Source organism: Felis catus, chromosome B2, assembly GCF_018350175.1.
Source record: "Felis catus isolate Fca126 chromosome B2, F.catus_Fca126_mat1.0, whole genome shotgun sequence".
NCBI classification, from domain to species: Eukaryota; Metazoa; Chordata; class Mammalia; order Carnivora; family Felidae; genus Felis; species Felis catus.
Genome location: NC_058372.1, coordinates 30472258 through 30488749, shown reverse-complemented (window position 1 = coordinate 30488749; position 16492 = coordinate 30472258). Strand labels below are relative to the sequence as shown.

The window sequence follows — 16492 nt, the reverse complement described above, 5'->3', positions numbered from 1 at the left end:
GGTGTCTGGAGACAAACCCAAAATGAGATGAGGATTGAAAAACCATCTTTATTACTCTTGAAAGGGAGCTGGGAGTCTCCAGCTTCTCCCTGCAGCACAACTGCAGCTCCCACCATAACCATCTGGGGCACAGATGAAGCCACAGGTCAGTCACTGGACAGCGCACAGGCCTCTGGTGGGAGGAGGGAGAAAAGAGGATGAAAAGGAAGGAAATCCAGAAAGAAAGGCAACACTGGTGGTAACAGGGTAGAGGAGAATGCATTCCTGCTTTTCCCCACATCTAAGAAGGGGTCTCTGAGGCCTTTCCCCCTACATCTCTGCCCCTCTGCCCCATTTATATACCACAAACTCTGAAACCTCTCTTTTGAGTAGCCCAGAGCCCATCCTGGCTCCCTTGGGTGACATCATAGCTCTTGGCCACATCCTTCTGATGCCATCACAGCCTATGACACAAACGGAGGTGTCAACACCGCCACTCTAATGATGTCAGCCTTTGGCCATGTCCTCCGGTGACATCACTTGAGTCCCTTTCATCTGGCACAGAAGACTTGGTGAGTCCTAGTCCTCTTCTGTGGGACTTTACCCCCTCACCTTGATTCCTGGGAGTCAGTAAGAAGGCTTTGGAGTCCAAACAGGAGGTCAGGGACTGAAATTCCTCCACACACTTCTCAGGAGGGTGTGGTGAGCGATCTGGAAGAGCAAGGCAGAACCAGGCAGGCCTATCAAAGTCCCTGCTTCTTAGCACCACCCTGGTGAGGACCTCATGGAGGCACCCAGCCCTTCCTGGGATGATATCATAGGACCCAGAGTGAGAGGCTCCTGCCCTCTAAGTGTTTCCTCCAACCCTTCCTGCCTGGCATCTCCACTCACTGTAGAGGAGGAAGCGCTGATAACCCTGGCCTGACTCTTTCAGCATGATTCCACCTGGGCATGAGCTGGAGAAGAGCTTGGTCTTCATGTCTGGGCGCCCTGTTTGGGGCGGGGAGGTGGAGAGAGTGTCAGGGCAGAGATGCAAAACCAAGCAAGCCCAGGGGACTTGGGGAGCATGAGGGCTGGAGAGAACCAACCTTCAGTTCTGAGATCTGTGCTCCCCTCAGTCAGGTGGTAGATCCATTTCCGGGGCACACAGAGCCCATTTTTCCTGCAGAAGTGGTGACAAGGAGGAAGGGCTGAGTGGCACCCCAACCACACAATACCAACCTCTATTTATCTTACTTCTTTTTGAAGCCTGGATCCCCTTGGTAGTATCAAGCTACCAAGGTACGGTTGGTTAGGCCCATCTCTCTTCAGAAGGAAACTAATAGAACTGTTGACTCAGTGGGCCAAGAATAGCAGATACCCCAAAGAGCCGAGTTCTTTGTGGGTGGGTGCTCATATTTTGAACAGAGACTGCACCTACTGGTGCCTCTGCCTCCTCACCACTCACGTGCGGATGGTAGCACGAAGCTGGAGCTGTGTGGGGGCAGAGCCTGAAGCCATGTTGAAAACAATGTTGTCCACAGGGTCAAAAGTCGCCAATTCCTCCTTGGTGGGAGCTGCCCCTGCGATAAAGTACCACCGGCCCAGGTGTGGCTCTGGGAACTGCAGAGAACCAGGTGGGGGGGAGGGGATCAGAAAAGGGTGGGTCCCCACTACAAGATCCATTCAACCTCTTCATCATCACTCTTAAGACAGCAAGACTTAGGAATGTAGTGGTGGCTGTTTTTTTCCAACTAAGGTTTGGGTTATGACAGGGAGCCATTAAGTGAGTTTTCCTTTGTCTCCTCTCAATCACCTTGAGTAACCACCCGCCCCCAATTCTACCATGTCTCCACATTGATGGCCATACTACTATTTTTTTTTACTTGTTCTTGCATTCATTGTCACAAACACACACGCCCTTTCTCCCTTTCCCAGTGTGGCTTCCGGTCACTCAAGGCCACCCACCCAAATCCTTCAGAGCCCCCACCATAATCTCCCCCCATTCGCAGTCCATACCTCTTTCCCATCCACTCCCTGAGTTGTCAGTTGACTGAACTCAGGGCACTGGTAGATGGAGTTAAGGAGAATACCATAGAGGTAGAATAGAGCTGCCCATATTTGGTAGAACATCTTCAGGCAGGAGGGAGCTGGTGCTCTTCGTGAAGTGGCTGGTGCCTTAACTGCTCTCTCCCCCTGCTAGTTACTCAGTCCACTCGGCTTCCAGCCCCCTTGCCTTGACCCTTGACCCTTTCACCTGCTAATGAGTAACTTCAACCTTGTTTTCCAACCCAAGCCTGGATTACTTACAGTGTTTGGGCCTTCCTCCCCCTCTTCTAGATGCCAGTACTCCAGAATACACCCTGACATGTCCAAGGGTCTCTCAAGAATTAGGAAAGCTGAGCCCTCTTAAGTAGAAGCCTATGGCCTTTCAACTTATATCTGAGCTGGGTTTCTGCTGTGTTGTGCAGCACTGAAGAGAGGTGGACTGATTCATTCATTCACTTAGCAAACTGTTTTGAGTCCCAGCTGTTTGTCAGCTAAGCCCTAGGGACATAAAAATGAATGACATAGTCCCTGGCCTTGAAGCAGTAAAAGGAAAACTAGCTATGTAAACAAAAATCATTGCAATACAACCTGGTAAGTTCTTTAGAACAGGTATGAAATAGGCGCTGGGGCCTGGTGGATGGAAAACTTTCCCTCTGAAGTTTATGATTGGGGAAACAATATGTACACCCCTGAGAAAGTTCGTGGACGTGAGTCTATTTGCTCAACATTTATTACTACAAGAGGCTACATAATCTAACGGTTAGAGGATAGGTACTGGTGTTAGACAGAGAGGGTGCAAACCCTAACTCCACTATTTGTTAGATCTTGGACAACTTTATGAATCTCTATGTCTGTTTTTTATTTGTAAAATGACCAAATCATCAATCTGCTAGGATTAAAAGAGACAATGCACATAAAGTCCTTAACAAAGGCCTGCACATAGTTAAGTCCAAAGTAAATATTCGCTATAACTAATGCTTGTAAAAGCACTTACTACAGTTTCTGGTGGTTTTTAGGTTCTCAAATAATAGTAAGGAGAGCCAAGTGGGTGCAGCAGTTAATGCAATGAAAGATGGCTTCCTTAATAGATTATGTATAACCCACAGACTGCCAAAAAATTTGTTCTGAGAGGTGAGGTGCTATGTGCTTGCGATTTAATTAAAAGAACAAAATTTGGGTGATGGGTGTATGAGGGCTCATTATTACTATTTACAGGTAATGTTTGTTACTTTTTATCATAAAAAACAAATACATGTAAAATACAACAACTTATTGGTAGAAGTGCTCTACCTGGGGTCTGGTAGGTCTGGATTTGTCAGTTCTGCCACTTACTTTCGCCTAGGTATATTCATCTATAAATTGTAAGTAGTAACTATCCTAGGTGTTGTAAGACTTCTAAGGATAGTACGCAAAACCCTTAGTAAAGTGGCTGACACAAACCAAGGGCTCTCTAAACAGGTGTTTATTAGAACTCTTAACCGAAATGGTCCTTGGGACCTGGGTAGAAACTACGAATCCCAGAAAGGCTATGGACACGCAGGCAGGCACACCGGCAGCAACCGGCCTGGCTGGGAAAGTTGCAGCGCCAGGGAGCCAAGGCCCTGGCCCGAGGGCAGCAGGTGGGCTGGAGGGCTTAGCGAACACCGTCCCGCCTGCCCGCGGACCCGGGGCTTGCGGAAGCCCTTCAACACCCCCTTCAAAACCCCAGGGTCAGATTCTTGTGTTTCGGTCCAATCTGAGTCCATTTGCTCCTAATTCCCAAACTCTGAGGTCCCCTTTTTGACGAAAGTACTAAAAAACAGTAAATCCTAGTTTCTCCAAAACATGGCGCGTCCCCTTGGCCGCACATCGCCGGCGAGGAACATGGCGCCCACAGCCCGCCAAACGCCCACCGAGCAGAACCGAGGTCAGCCCCAACGACGCGACGGCACGCCCAACTCGCGAACCACCTCCAACCGTCTAAGGAAAGGATGACTTCCGGAGGCGCCGAAGGGGTAGAGCCTCGAGGGCCAGAGTGACACGACAGAATTTTAGGAGGCCAGGACAGTGCCGCCTTAAATTCTCTGCCGGCCACGACTTTAATAACATGGATTGATGAGGCGCAATCCCCAGTCCCCAAACTCCAAGTTGCATACAACTGTCCAAAGCTTCTCGAGGCGTAGTCTCATCTAGTAATTTTTTTCAGGCATTTATAGTAGCCACCTCAACCTCCCACAGCTCAAGCGCGTGCACAGAAGAAATGAACAGCGTCAGCGGGGGTGGGCGGTGCCTAAGAGTGTACGCATGCGTAGAGCGACGCACGCAGGCGCAGTACGGTCCCCCGGGCGACGGTGGCCGCGGCTCCTCGGGGTGCTCGGCTCCCTCCCATCCAGGCCGGCCCCGGCCCGTCTCGCCCCAAGGACCTCACTGTTGGGGGCCGCGAACTTCCTCATCGTGCCCCACAAAAGTAAATCTTGGGGACCTGGGGGAGCCGGAAGTACCGCCTTGCGATCCCCAAATACTATCGGGGAAACGGAAGTGGCCATCGGTGGCAAGTTGGGGGAGACCGGAAGTGACGGTACCTTGGGGAAGTGGGGGGCGGAGTCCGGGGTGGTGGTAGTGTGTGTGGGTGTGTGTGTGTGGGGGGGGGGTGTGTGTTTGGTGTGTGTTGGTTCCGGCGCTCTGCTGGAGCGTCGAGGGAAGGTGGAAGAGGGGGGCAGTCAGCTAGCCAGTCTGGCCCCCCGTGAGTGTCCGTCATCTCGGGTCTGTCGTGACTTAGGCGGGTTCGATGGGCGTGGCGCGCGTGCGCGAAACCACTGTCTCCGCGGAGTCTGGCGCGACCCCCCCCCCCCCCCCAGCTATCGCGTGTCCCCCAGGGTTTGCCGAACTTTGGGGCCTTTGTCGTATCGCGACTGATGATGACACTGGTCTCCTTTTCTTACCTTTCCTGCTTCCTAGCCTGAGTGGCCTTCCCTTATTGTGATTGGCACTGTGGAGCCCCTCCCATCTCCCCGTCTTCCAGCTCTCTGTGCCGTCGATCTTCTGCCCTTTGTGTTTCTCTCCCTGTGCCCCGGAATCAGAAGGGGGATGGGGGCGGGTGTGTGTGTGTGTGTGCTTGTGTGGGAGAAACTCTTTAGGTATTAGGGCGGAGACTCAGGCTGGGAAGGCTTCCGGGTGTATAAAATCTGCTTTGGGCGACAGCAGGCCTCCCTCCCTCCATTCTTCCTTAGAGAGCTGTCGGCCATGGAGCCCAGTGATACTACCAGTACCACTACCAGTATGGAGGAGCCTGACAGCCTGGAGGTGCTGGTGAAGACCTTGGACTCTCAGACTCGGACCTTTATTGTGGGGGCCCAGGTGAGACCCCAGTATTTCTGGAAGACCCCCATTCACCCTTCCTCTTGTAGTCCCCTTATTCTGAGAGAAGAGCCTGGTTTTTTTTTGGGGGGGGGTCCTCAAATCTTCTTTCATCGGTTCCTTTGTTCATGTTCTAGACAGGATACTTTCTGGTGTTGCTTGTTGAGTGGGAAGATATGGATGAGGCAGATTTCATTCTGCCTTTTTCCACTGTGATAGAACTCATGCAGAGGGAAATATGGAGGAAGGGGGAAATCTATGCCATCATCATGAGGGAACCCCAGCCCAAAGGGACAGACCTAGCTCTTGCTTTTGGGAAGGGAAACAGAATGGAGATCCAAAACACAAGTCTTAAAAGCAAAAATTGGTCAAGTCTGTACTCTGTTTTTGAAGGCTGGAAATCAGAGCCCATAGTGCAGGTAGAGCCCTAATAGGCTATTGAGTGGATTTTCTAGTATTTGTGGCATAATTTGAGTCTTGATTGTAATGCCACAGACACAGCTGTTTATGCCATTAATTCTTCTAATACTTGGAGAGAAAATCATGAGGTCTGTAGTTTTTAAAACACATACAAGAAGACCATGTAGACTTTTGTGATTAGATGTATGTAAACATTCTGGTACATCCCAAGAGTATGTTGTCCAGTTAGGAAAGTGTTTGCTCTTTTCTCTTTTTGTACTTAGTTGAGTTTTCTGGCTTGATTTTTCCACCCCACCTTCCTTATCATTGCGTTTATTTTGGAGATTGCAGAGTTGTATCATTTTGTGTTTGGGGAGGGGTCATTGGTATCTTTAGACACACATTCCTTTGGGAGCCAGGGAGAGAAGTGAAGGTCAGTTAGCTTTTCTGTATCCAGCCATGTGATTTTCTTCTGGGCATATAACCTGAACTTTGTTAACATTTATTGTCTGTTTTGACAGGTGTTAACACGTCTTAGTTTGGGGCTTTGCACAGTAATTACCTCACAATCAAGACAAATGGGTAGTGATTTTATGATTGGGTGATTTTTACCCCTCATGCCCAAAAGTCAGTTGTCCGCCTTCCGTCCTTTCCCTTTCCTACATTAGGTGATAGTTTTTTATTTCTGTTACCTTGCAGATGAATGTAAAGGAATTTAAGGAGCACATCGCTGCCTCTGTCAGCATTCCCTCTGAGAAACAACGGCTCATCTATCAGGGACGAGTTCTGCAGGATGATAAGAAGCTCCAGGAATACAGTAAGAGTTTGGGGGAGGCAGTTTAGAGGTTGAGGCAGCTGTCTAGAGGGATGAACTGAGGCCTTGAGCTTACCTGATCATATAATGCTTTGGTGTGTATCTTTTTTTTTTTTCCTGCAGATGTTGGGGGAAAGGTTATTCACCTGGTGGAACGGGCTCCTCCTCAGACGCAGCTGCCTTCTGGGGCATCTTCTGGGATAGGGTCTGCCTCAGCCACCCATGGTGGGGGACCCCCGCCTGGTACTCGGGGGCCTGGGGCCTCTGTTCATGACCGGAATGCCAACAGCTATGTCATGGTTGGAACCTTCAATCTTCCTGTAAGCTTGTGTTCCACATAGGATGGTTTTTGTGGGAAGGGTGGTTTCGTTGTGGTAATGGCAGAGAGCTTATAAGACAGGTATCTTGGTCTTTAGATTGGGTTTCCAGGGCCCTGAGGTCTGATATGACCTCAGTCTTTGAGAAAAAGAGTGGGGCTCTAGAGAATGAGTTGAAGGTGTGGGGGCCTTAGTATTTGGCTTCTCCCAGAGCAACTTCCCTTACCCTTTTCTCAGAGTGACGGCTCTGCTGTGGATGTTCACATCAACATGGAACAGGCCCCGATTCAGGTATCACGGGCCTGGGAGGGTCAGGGAAGGGGATCTGGGAGAAGGAGGCCATGAGGTGGGGGTTGAACCTGGCCAAGGAGATGGCTGGGACCTGGTTCAGTGGGTGGTAGAGTTCATGGCTTCATCTCAGGTGTACCCTGATTTTCCCTCTCTTATCGTAGAGTGAGCCCCGAGTACGGCTGGTGATGGCTCAGCACATGATCAGAGATATACAGACCTTACTTTCCCGGATGGAGGTCAGTGGACAAGGCTGGCTAGGGTCTGTCTGTCTCTTCATTCTCCCTTACCCCTCTGGTGGTGAAGGCATGACTGGCCTGGTGGTGAAGGCCAGTGGTGGTGAAGGCATGGTGGTGAAGGCATGACTGGCCATATCAGTTGGATTGTCCCTGTCTAATCTGGTCTCTTCTCTGCAGTCTTCAGTCTTCGGGGCAGGAAAAAGTATCTTTGTCAGCCTATCTTGTTCCTGCCAATTCTCTGGGTGCCTGGTATCCGGGAAGTTTGTTTCAAACTTGTCAGATAATTCTCACGGCTGCTTCTTTCAATTATAGAAGCAGTTCGTGCTTTTTTAGTTTCTAAATTGCTATAGTTGGTACTATTTCCATTAGTTTGTGTTGTGGTTGTAGCTTGTGACCTGTCTTCCTTTTTGTGTGGGCATTTAGTGAACCATACTTTTTGTATTTTGATAGTAATTCACAAGTACAACAGCTATTTGTTGTGCATCTTATTTAAGTTTTACGTTGGTGGCTAGAGAATCAAAGAGGCCAATGCAAAGCCCTGCCTTCAGGGAGCCCAGCTAGAGCTCCTTCTCCACTCAGTCTCCTTTGTCCTGGGTAATTCTCTGCAGCAGTCTCATCCTGCCTTTGGTATCCCGAATCCCTCCCCTTTAGTGTCGAGGGGGACCCCAAGCACAGCACAGTCAGCCACCCCCACAGACGCCAACCGTGGCCCCGGAGTCTGTAGCCTTGAGTTCTCAAGCATCAGAACCAGTTGAAAGTGAAGTGCCTCCTCGGGAGCCCATGGAGGCCGAAGAAGTGGAGGAGCGTGCCCCAGCCCAGAGCCCGGAGCTCACCCCTTCCGGCCCAGCTCCAGCAGGCCCAACACCTGCCCCAGAGACCAATGCACCCAAGTGAGAAACAGAGGGACCCTTTGGGAGGGGGTTTGGGGATCCCAAGTGAAGTGTGAGAGCCAAGAAGGGTATGATGGGAGAAGACGGCTGCTTGACAGTCTCTCCTGTAGGGCCAGTGTCGGGGCGGGGGGGGGGACAGGGAGAGGCTCTGGACCGGCTGATGAGGTTAGAGTTGGCATCTGAGCCAGAAGCACTGCTGTCCCTGGGGCAAGAAAGTCCAGATGGTGTTTCCTGAGCCTGATTAAGATTCTCTCTCTTGAGTTCTCACAGGCCACGCCTCTTCCTTCAGAGTTAGTTTCTTGTCATCACAGGTATAGAATCATGTGGTGGGAAAGGGAGAAGCAGTGTATTTTCTCTTGTCTTCCCGTGGGTACAGGTAAAGCACAGATGCTCTGCTCGTTCCAGAGGGGATTGGGCCAGGGGTCGGGGAGGCTGCGGACAGACAGGGCAGGTGTAGTCTGTGTCAACTTTGAGGTTGGGGGTCTGAGGAGAGCCTTGGCTCACTGCCTCTCGGGGTTGCCCACAGCCATCCTTCCCCTGCGGAGTATGTTGAAGTGCTCCAGGAGCTACAGCGGCTTGAGAGCCGCCTCCAGCCCTTCCTGCAGCGCTACTATGAGGTTCTGGGCGCTGCCGCCACCACGGACTACAACAACAACGTGAGCCCCGCCTACCCCCTCACCCCCATTTGTCCCAAATGGAATAGGCTGAAATACAGCTAATCCTTTCCCCAGAAAAAGACATTGTCTGCAACAGGATGATTCCTCTGTAGACTTGTAAGTGATGTTTTCCTTGTTTATAGGGAGGGTCATCATCTCTGTGATACCTACTGTCTTTGTACCTTTTCATACCTTGGGTTAATTAGGAAACTTAGGCAGAGTAAGGAAATTTAACAGATGATGCTGTACTGATTTGCTGTAGGGTTTGTTGTAATAGGAAACTTTCCGTGTGCACGAAGTAGAATTTATTTATAGAGGTTGGGTCTACTTGGAAGCTTCCGAGGCTATGCCTGGGGGTGTAGAGAACGTGGTGTCATTCAAAGGTGTTACTGCTTTTGTTATTGATGTTCATCCCAGCCTAATATTTTTGGCCTTTCTGTGCTTGACCCTGGGGATATAGCAAGAGGGCCGCGAAGAGGACCAGCGCTTGATCAACTTGGTGGGGGAGAGCCTACGGCTGCTGGGCAACACTTTTGTGGCGCTGTCTGACCTGCGCTGCAACCTGGCCTGTGCGCCCCCACGACACCTGCATGTGGTCCGGCCCATGTCTCACTATACCACCCCCATGGTGCTCCAGCAGGCAGCCATTCCCATCCAGGTGGGTCGGAGGGGAGGAGCCTGGTGTGAGGGAGACCGCATGGCTGGTGGTGGCATGACCCAGGGTAGCTACCGGGTCTGACAGTAGTGAGAAGAGGTAGGGACTTTAGAAATACGTAGTGACGGAGAATGGGGGAGACTTCGGAAGTATATCACGGAGTGCCGTGGGTTAGGCTCTTATTTTACTCACTTCTGTGTCATTCATCTGTCTCCTCCAGATCAACGTGGGAACCACCGTGACCATGACGGGGAATGGGACTCGGCCCCCCCCGACTTCTAATGCGGAGGCAGCTCCCCCTGGTCCTGGGCAGGCCTCATCCCTGGCTCCCACTTCTACCACTGTCGAGTCCTCAACTGAGGGTGTTCCCCCACCAGGGCCTGCTCCCCCCCCGACCACCAGCCACCCGAGGGTCATCCGGATTTCCCACCAGAGCGTGGAACCTGTAGTCATGATGCACATGAACATCCAAGGTGAGTCAGGATTGGTTGTTGGTAGAGAAGAGCAACGTGGCTTGGGAGGGGGGTCTGTAGCGAGGTGTGAGAGAGGGAGGGTGGGGAAGGGAGAAGTCAGGGCTGATGGAGGTAGCAGGGTTAACCAGACTAGAAACTTTTAGTTGGCATGCGTGGGGAGGGGCAGGAGTGACTGCTTGTCCTTGCAGTTTTGTTTGCATGGTGAAGGGAGTGCCGCCTTCCTGTCTAGATGGAGGGAGAGGCAGGCTTTTTGGTGGGGGGAGTAGCGGTCTGAAGGATGCCAGTCTCAGGAGGATATAGTTAGGCTTTGGCCCCGCCTGTCTCAGGGCTACTCTCTCTGTCTCCTTGCCCAGATTCTGGCACACAGCCCGGTGGAGTTCCGAGTGCTCCCACTGGCCCCCTAGGACCCCCTGGTCATGGCCAAACCCTGGGTAAGAGTGAGGGCATCAGAGCAGGCAGAGCTCTGGGTAGAGAAGGGGTAGGGCCGAATGGGCGGGCTGAAGGGGGTCCAGGTTCAAGGTTACATCAGACCCGCCCCCCAGGCTCCACCCTCATCCAGCTGCCCTCCCTGCCCCCTGAGTTCATGCACGCCGTCGCCCACCAGATCACTCATCAGGCCATGGTGGCAGCTGTTGCCTCCGCGGCCGCAGGTAATGACCTGGAAGGGGAAGTTTGGGAGGCGGGGCACGGTCCACGGTGGTGGGTGCCGTTGGCTGGCAGTCAGGGGCCCAGCCTTCAGCCCTCTCTGGTCTCTCCCCTCTGCCACCCACAGGACAGCAGGTGCCGGGTTTCCCGACAGCTCCGACCCGGGTGGTGATTGCTCGGCCCACCCCTCCACAGGCTCGGCCTTCCCATCCTGGGGGGCCCCCAATCTCGGGTACTCTAGTGAGTAAGGGTGGAGGGGTTCTGGTGGGGAAGTTCGGGGAGAGAATCCTGTGGTGGGGAATGAAAAGGGCAGGACTGAAAGCCCCCTTTGTACTCCCTTCAGCAGGGTGCTGGACTAGGTACCAATGCCTCTTTGGCCCAGATGGTGAGCGGCCTCGTGGGGCAGCTTCTTATGCAGCCCGTTCTTGTGGGTGAGTCCTCGTTCTTCCTTGTCTCCAGCTGTAGTCACTCCCACGGCCCTGCTGATGCTCCTTAATCTCCTTACTGGTGCTTCCCAGTTCTCTTCATAGGTCCTTCGTTCTTGCTTTCCTGCTGGGAAGATCAGAATGGAAATGCTGTGGGGTCTCGTTTCTCTGGATTTCATCTTTTTTTCTTTTGGCCTCTGTAGCTCAGGGGACCCCAGGAATGGCACCACCTCCAGCCCCTGCCACTGCTTCAGCCAGTGCAGGCACCACCAACACAGCAACCACAGCTGGTCCTGCCCCTGGGGGGCCCGCCCAGCCTCCACCCCCTCAACCCTCAGCGGCCGATCTTCAGTTCTCACAGCTCCTAGGGAACCTGCTGGGTCCTGCGGGGCCAGGGGCCGGAGGGCCTGGCATGGCTTCTCCCACCATCACCGTGGCGATGCCTGGTGTCCCTGCCTTTCTCCAGGGCATGACCGACTTTCTTCAGGTAAGTGCCTAGCTTGCTCATCACCTCACCCTTCCTTTCCCTTGGCTCGGCCAGGCGCTGGTGCCTTGTTGCTGTGGTATTGCTGCTGGGCTACAGTCTCTGGTGGCATGTTGGTGGGAGGGAGCCTTGGGAATTTGTGGACTTGGATTCCCACCCACCCCTGCCCCGATTTGGAGATGAGGAAATTGAGGCTGTGAAAGTGAAGTAATTGGTGTTGCTGCTTTGTAACCTACCCCATCGAGAGGGAGAGAGGGTCGGTGCTCTGCCCCATCCTGCCGCTGTGTAACTATGTGTGCGCATTGTGCTTTGGGGAGTAAAGAGCAGATTACAGCTCTCCATCTTCCACGGCCCTCTTGGTTTGTGCCTTTCTGGTGTCGTTTTACATCCTTGTCTCCGTGCTCACCTTGTGTTCTGTTGTTTGTTCCTTCTCTTTGCCAGGCGACGCAGACGGCCCCTCCGCCCCCACCGCCACCCCCACCCCCACCCCCGGCCCCAGAGCAGCAGACCATGCCCCCACCAGGGTCCCCTTCTGGTGGTGCAGGAAGTCCTGGAGGCCTGGGTCTTGAGAGCCTTTCACCGGAGTTTTTTACCTCCGTGGTGCAGGGCGTGCTGAACTCCCTGCTGGGCTCCCTGGGGGCTCGGGCTGGCAGTAGTGAAAGTATTGCTGCTTTCATACAGCGCCTCAGTGGATCAAGCAACATCTTTGAGCCTGGGGCTGATGGGGCCCTCGGTGAGCAAATTGGGAGTGCCTTGGCCTTCTACAGGGAGGGATAGGTCGATGGTCTCTGTTGAGGGGTATTGCCGAGGTGGGATGAGGCCAATGGGCTTGTGGTGGGTGGGCAGGCCAGGTGGTAGAGGCCGCTGCTGACTTCTGTCTCTGTCTCTAGGATTCTTTGGGGCCCTACTCTCTCTGCTGTGCCAGAACTTTTCCATGGTGGATGTGGTGATGCTTCTTCATGGGCATTTCCAGCCACTGCAGCGGCTCCAGCCCCAGCTGCGATCCTTTTTCCACCAGCACTACCTGGGTGGCCAAGAGCCCACACCTGGTAACATACGGGTAAATGAAGATCTTGGACCCCAGAGCTCTCTTTCTCGTCACTTTCTGTTATTTATTCCTGACTCTGTTTATCTGTCATCTAAAGCTATGATTGCTCCAGTTCAAGCCCTGGAGTTACTGGAGGTAGAGGGGAGGGCAGTGTCTTGAGGGCTGGGGCTTGGATCTAAACTTGCGCTGTTTCCCCCATAGACGGCAACCCACACGTTGATCACAGGGCTGGAAGAGTACGTGCGGGAGAGTTTTGTGAGTACCCCTTCCACATTCCCTCTTCTCCTGGGTCCCGTCAGGGTAGCTCCTGTTCCTGCTACCGCTTTCGGTTCCTGGTCTCCCAGGGTTCCTGATTCGGAGGGTCTTTGTGTGTGTTGTTTCTCAGTCTTTGGTGCAGGTTCAGCCAGGGGTGGACATCATCCGGACAAACCTGGAATTTCTCCAAGAGCAGTTCAATAGCATCGCTGCTCATGTGCTGCACTGCACAGGTCAGGGGCAGCGGGGCCGGGGGGCGGGGGTGTTAGATGTGCAGAGCTGTTGGGTGCCAGCATCTCCTCCTTGTGTCTTGCCCTCAGACAGTGGATTTGGGGCCCGCCTGCTTGAGTTGTGTAACCAGGGCCTGTTTGAATGCCTGGCCCTCAACCTGCACTGCTTGGGGGGACAGCAGATGGAGCTTGCCGCGGTCATCAATGGCCGAATTGTAAGCACCACCTCTGCCCCAGAGCCCCAGCCTTCTGTTTCCTTGGGTTTCCATTCTCTCTGGTATCCTGCAGTTTTTATTTTTTCTCCCCCAACTGCCATCCTTTACTCTTTGACACTTTTCAAGAGCTCGTTGAAGATGCTGTGTTCTAAGGCTGCTTTTTGCCCTCAGCGTCGCATGTCTCGTGGGGTGAACCCATCCTTGGTGAGCTGGCTGACCACTATGATGGGACTGAGGCTTCAGGTGGTTTTGGAGCACATGCCCGTAGGCCCTGATGCCATTCTCAGATATGTTCGCAGGGTTGGTGATCCCCCCCAGGTAAGGGACCCAGATGGGCTCTGGGGTTAGGGGACTTGAGGGAACTGGAGAGGCCTGAGACGGCTTTCTGTGTTCTCCTTCTCTGTCCAATTTTATAGCCACTTCCCGAGGAGCCAATGGAAGTTCAGGGATCAGAGAGAACTTCCCCTGAGCCTCAGGTACCAGGGAGAGTTGAGGGGCCAGGTGATGTGGAGTGGGGGACCGGGGGCGGGAGGGCTGGAGCTGGGCGTGCCGAAGCCCGTGTCTTCCCATGTGTCTGGCTCCCAGCGGGAGAATGCTTCCCCAGCCCCTGGAACAACAGCAGAAGAGGCCATGTCCCGAGGTCCGCCTCCTGCTCCTGAGGGCGGTGGCTCCCGTGACGAACAGGATGGAGCTTCAGCTGAGACAGAACCTTGGGCGGCCGCAGTCCCCCCAGTAAGTGTCGGGAGGTGGGCCAGTGGGCCAAGGCAGCTGAAAGTTGTGCCAGTTACTCATCCCCTTTTCATCCCCAGGAGTGGGTTCCGATTATCCAGCAGGACATTCAGAGCCAGCGGAAGGTGAAGCCGCAGCCTCCCCTGAGCGATGCCTACCTCAGTGGTATGCCTGCCAAGAGACGCAAGGTTGGTCTGCTTCTTCCCTGAGGATCTCTCTTTATCCAAATTCCCCTGTCGTGTTTAGAATCCAATTACTCAGAGTCAGAAGGAATTCTTCCTAGTTTAGTCCTGTCATTTAATGGCTGAGGACACCTTCCCGGGGATTGACTTGCTCACGGTCGCTGCAGCACACCTTCACGTTAGCATTTGCCAGCAGTCCTGTCCTCCCTCAGCTGCCCGGTGGCTAGGAATGTGACTAGGGCCTATTTTCCTTAAGGTGGGCTTCCTCTTGTGGACTAGCCAGCTCAGAGTGCTGGCTGGCCTGACTCATCCTGCCCCTCTTATTTTGAAGAGCGAGTCCAGCACACTCAAATGCCATGTTTCGGCTAGAGCCGAATAAAACTAGGAAGGTATCTCTGCTGTCAAAACCACCTGGACTAGTTCCCTTCTCTCCACTAGCATAGGAACTCAGTGGTTGACTCCTGGAAAGGGTGAGCTGGGTGGTGGCACTGGATCTGACGTTGATCCTCTTTTCCCTCCCGACCCCCTGTCCCCCAGACGATGCAGGGTGAGGGCCCCCAGCTGCTTCTCTCAGAGGCCGTGAGCCGGGCAGCTAAGGCAGCCGGAGCTCGGCCCCTGACGAGCCCCGAGAGCCTGAGCCGGGACCTGGAGGCACCAGAGGTTCAGGAGAGCTACAGGCAGCAGGTGCCCCCACCTTGAAGCAGGATAGGGATGGTCTAGTGGGAGGGGTTGGGCTAGGGCCCCTCTTTTCTGATCCTTTCAGAGATGAACTGGTCAGTCTGGGGCTACCATGTGATTTTTTTAAAGAGTTTTTCCCTAGTGGCATCTGGGAAGGCTCGGCGATACCATATTGGGCTGACAGTGTGGCTGGTGGGGAAGTGTTAGCTTCTAAGGGATGGCCTTGCGTGCTTGCTGGGATCCTAGGGGCCTGGCCGCTGCCCCTCCGACCTGCTTGCTCTCTCTCTCTCTAGCTCCGGGCTGATATACAAAAGCGACTGCAGGAAGACCCCAACTACAGCCCCCAGCGCTTCCCTAATGCCCACCGGGCCTTTGCTGATGATCCGTAGCTCTTGTGGCCCTCCCTCATCAGGGGACCATTTCCCCCATCTTCCTTCACAGTATTTAAGAAATAAAAGTCAGATTTTCCTGGCTCTTTGGTCTCTAAATTGACTTCCTTAAATAGCCTAAGTACTTCAGGGGTGTCTGACTCCGGCTCCGGTCATGATCTCAGGGTTCAGGAGTTTTGAGCCCCCATCTGGCTCTCTGCTTTCAGCCTAGAGCCTGCTTCAGAAACTGTTCCCCCTTGCTCTCTGCCCCTCCCCCACTCACGCCCTCTCAAAAATGAAAACGGTACATTGTCTTCTCTGAACTTGTTTAAAATTAAGAATTTCTAGGAACCTAGCTGTGTAAGACCACTTTTAACCTTTCCCTGGGAGATGGGCACTACCATGGTTTACTGTTCATGTAGCACAACACTAAAATGAGCCTGTTCACAGCGACAGCCCTTTATAGGGAACACTTTCATGCAGGAGCATTTTTTTTTTTTTTAAATTTAGAGTGAGGGCCTATGCGTGCGAGTTGGGGATGGGCAGAGAGGGAGAGAGGATCCCAAGCAGGTTCCCGGTTGTCCTCGCCAGAGCTCCACTATTTGGGGCTTGAGCTCACAAACTGAGATCCTGACCTTTAACCGCCTGAGCCACCCAGGCACCCCAAAAGCATTTTACGTGTGAATAAAAGAGTTCAGAGAGAACAAAACTTACTCCAGGCTAGCATAGGGCTGTCAGACTATCCAGTAAAAAGCCTTTTAATTTCCAAGCAGCTGCAGACCTCAATACACTCTTAGCAGGCCTAGCCAAGTTTGACAATGGTGGAACTCCTCTACCTGGTCCAAGGAGCCTACTGTTCATGCTTGAACGGAGTCCATGACAACTTTAAAGGCATGTCCTCTCAAGTTTGTAGCCAGGACCAAAATGACACAAGGATGCCAATCCTTTGCTACTCCCTTTGAGATGCAGTTGTGGTCCCCTCCCTGTTTGTTAGCTCCGTGCTGGACCAACTGGATGTGGCAGAAGAGCCCTGCTAAGGCCAGGTCCTACACTTTACACCAGCCACCAGGACCTCTTTGAGCACTAGCTCAAGGACATAATTGGCCTGATGTCCCTAGTGACAGTCCAGTGGGATTCTACCTTCCAGGTGTGCCACCAA

General features: G+C 53.1%; 2 protein-coding genes across 24 annotated transcripts; one reads left to right on the top strand and one right to left on the bottom strand.

The window, feature by feature from the left end:
• Window positions 1–28: 28 nt before the first annotated feature.
• Window positions 29–5086, bottom strand: APOM (apolipoprotein M). Of its 5 annotated transcripts, XM_045057266.1 has the most exons (7): window positions 3800–3891; window positions 1978–2025; window positions 1427–1581; window positions 1068–1141; window positions 871–969; window positions 592–690; window positions 29–172 (listed from the first exon to the last, which is right to left on the bottom strand). In XM_045057266.1, the coding sequence occupies exons 1-7, from the start codon at window positions 3854–3856 to the stop codon at window positions 147–149; spliced, it is 558 nt and encodes a 185-aa protein (XP_044913201.1). In that variant the 5' UTR covers window positions 3857–3891; the 3' UTR covers window positions 29–146. The 5 variants fall into 5 exon arrangements, with proteins under 5 accessions (XP_044913201.1, XP_011280622.1, XP_006931621.1 ...); XM_011282320.4 differs by lacking the exons at window positions 1978–2025; window positions 3800–3891 and adding an exon at window positions 4929–5086; XM_006931559.5 differs by lacking the exons at window positions 1978–2025; window positions 3800–3891 and adding an exon at window positions 3900–4036.
• On the top strand, window positions 4307–15438 carry BAG6 (BAG cochaperone 6). Of its 19 annotated transcripts, none has more exons than XM_019830355.3 (26): window positions 4308–4564; window positions 5217–5343; window positions 6442–6559; window positions 6680–6876; window positions 7111–7164; window positions 7326–7400; window positions 8052–8290; window positions 8817–8946; window positions 9407–9604; window positions 9822–10074; window positions 10428–10505; window positions 10617–10724; window positions 10847–10959; window positions 11066–11150; window positions 11348–11631; window positions 12070–12361; window positions 12519–12688; window positions 12878–12931; window positions 13062–13164; window positions 13252–13376; window positions 13548–13694; window positions 13793–13852; window positions 13962–14108; window positions 14186–14293; window positions 14825–14971; window positions 15259–15438. In XM_019830355.3, the coding sequence occupies exons 2-26, from the start codon at window positions 5230–5232 to the stop codon at window positions 15352–15354; spliced, it is 3495 nt and encodes a 1164-aa protein (XP_019685914.1). In that variant the 5' UTR covers window positions 4308–4564; window positions 5217–5229; the 3' UTR covers window positions 15355–15438. The 19 variants fall into 19 exon arrangements, with proteins under 19 accessions (XP_019685918.1, XP_019685914.1, XP_006931614.1 ...); XM_006931552.5 differs by having other exon boundaries at window positions 11063–11150; XM_023253752.2 differs by lacking the exon at window positions 4308–4564 and adding an exon at window positions 4591–4729 and having other exon boundaries at window positions 11063–11150.
• The last annotated feature ends 1054 nt before the right edge of the window (window positions 15439–16492 follow it).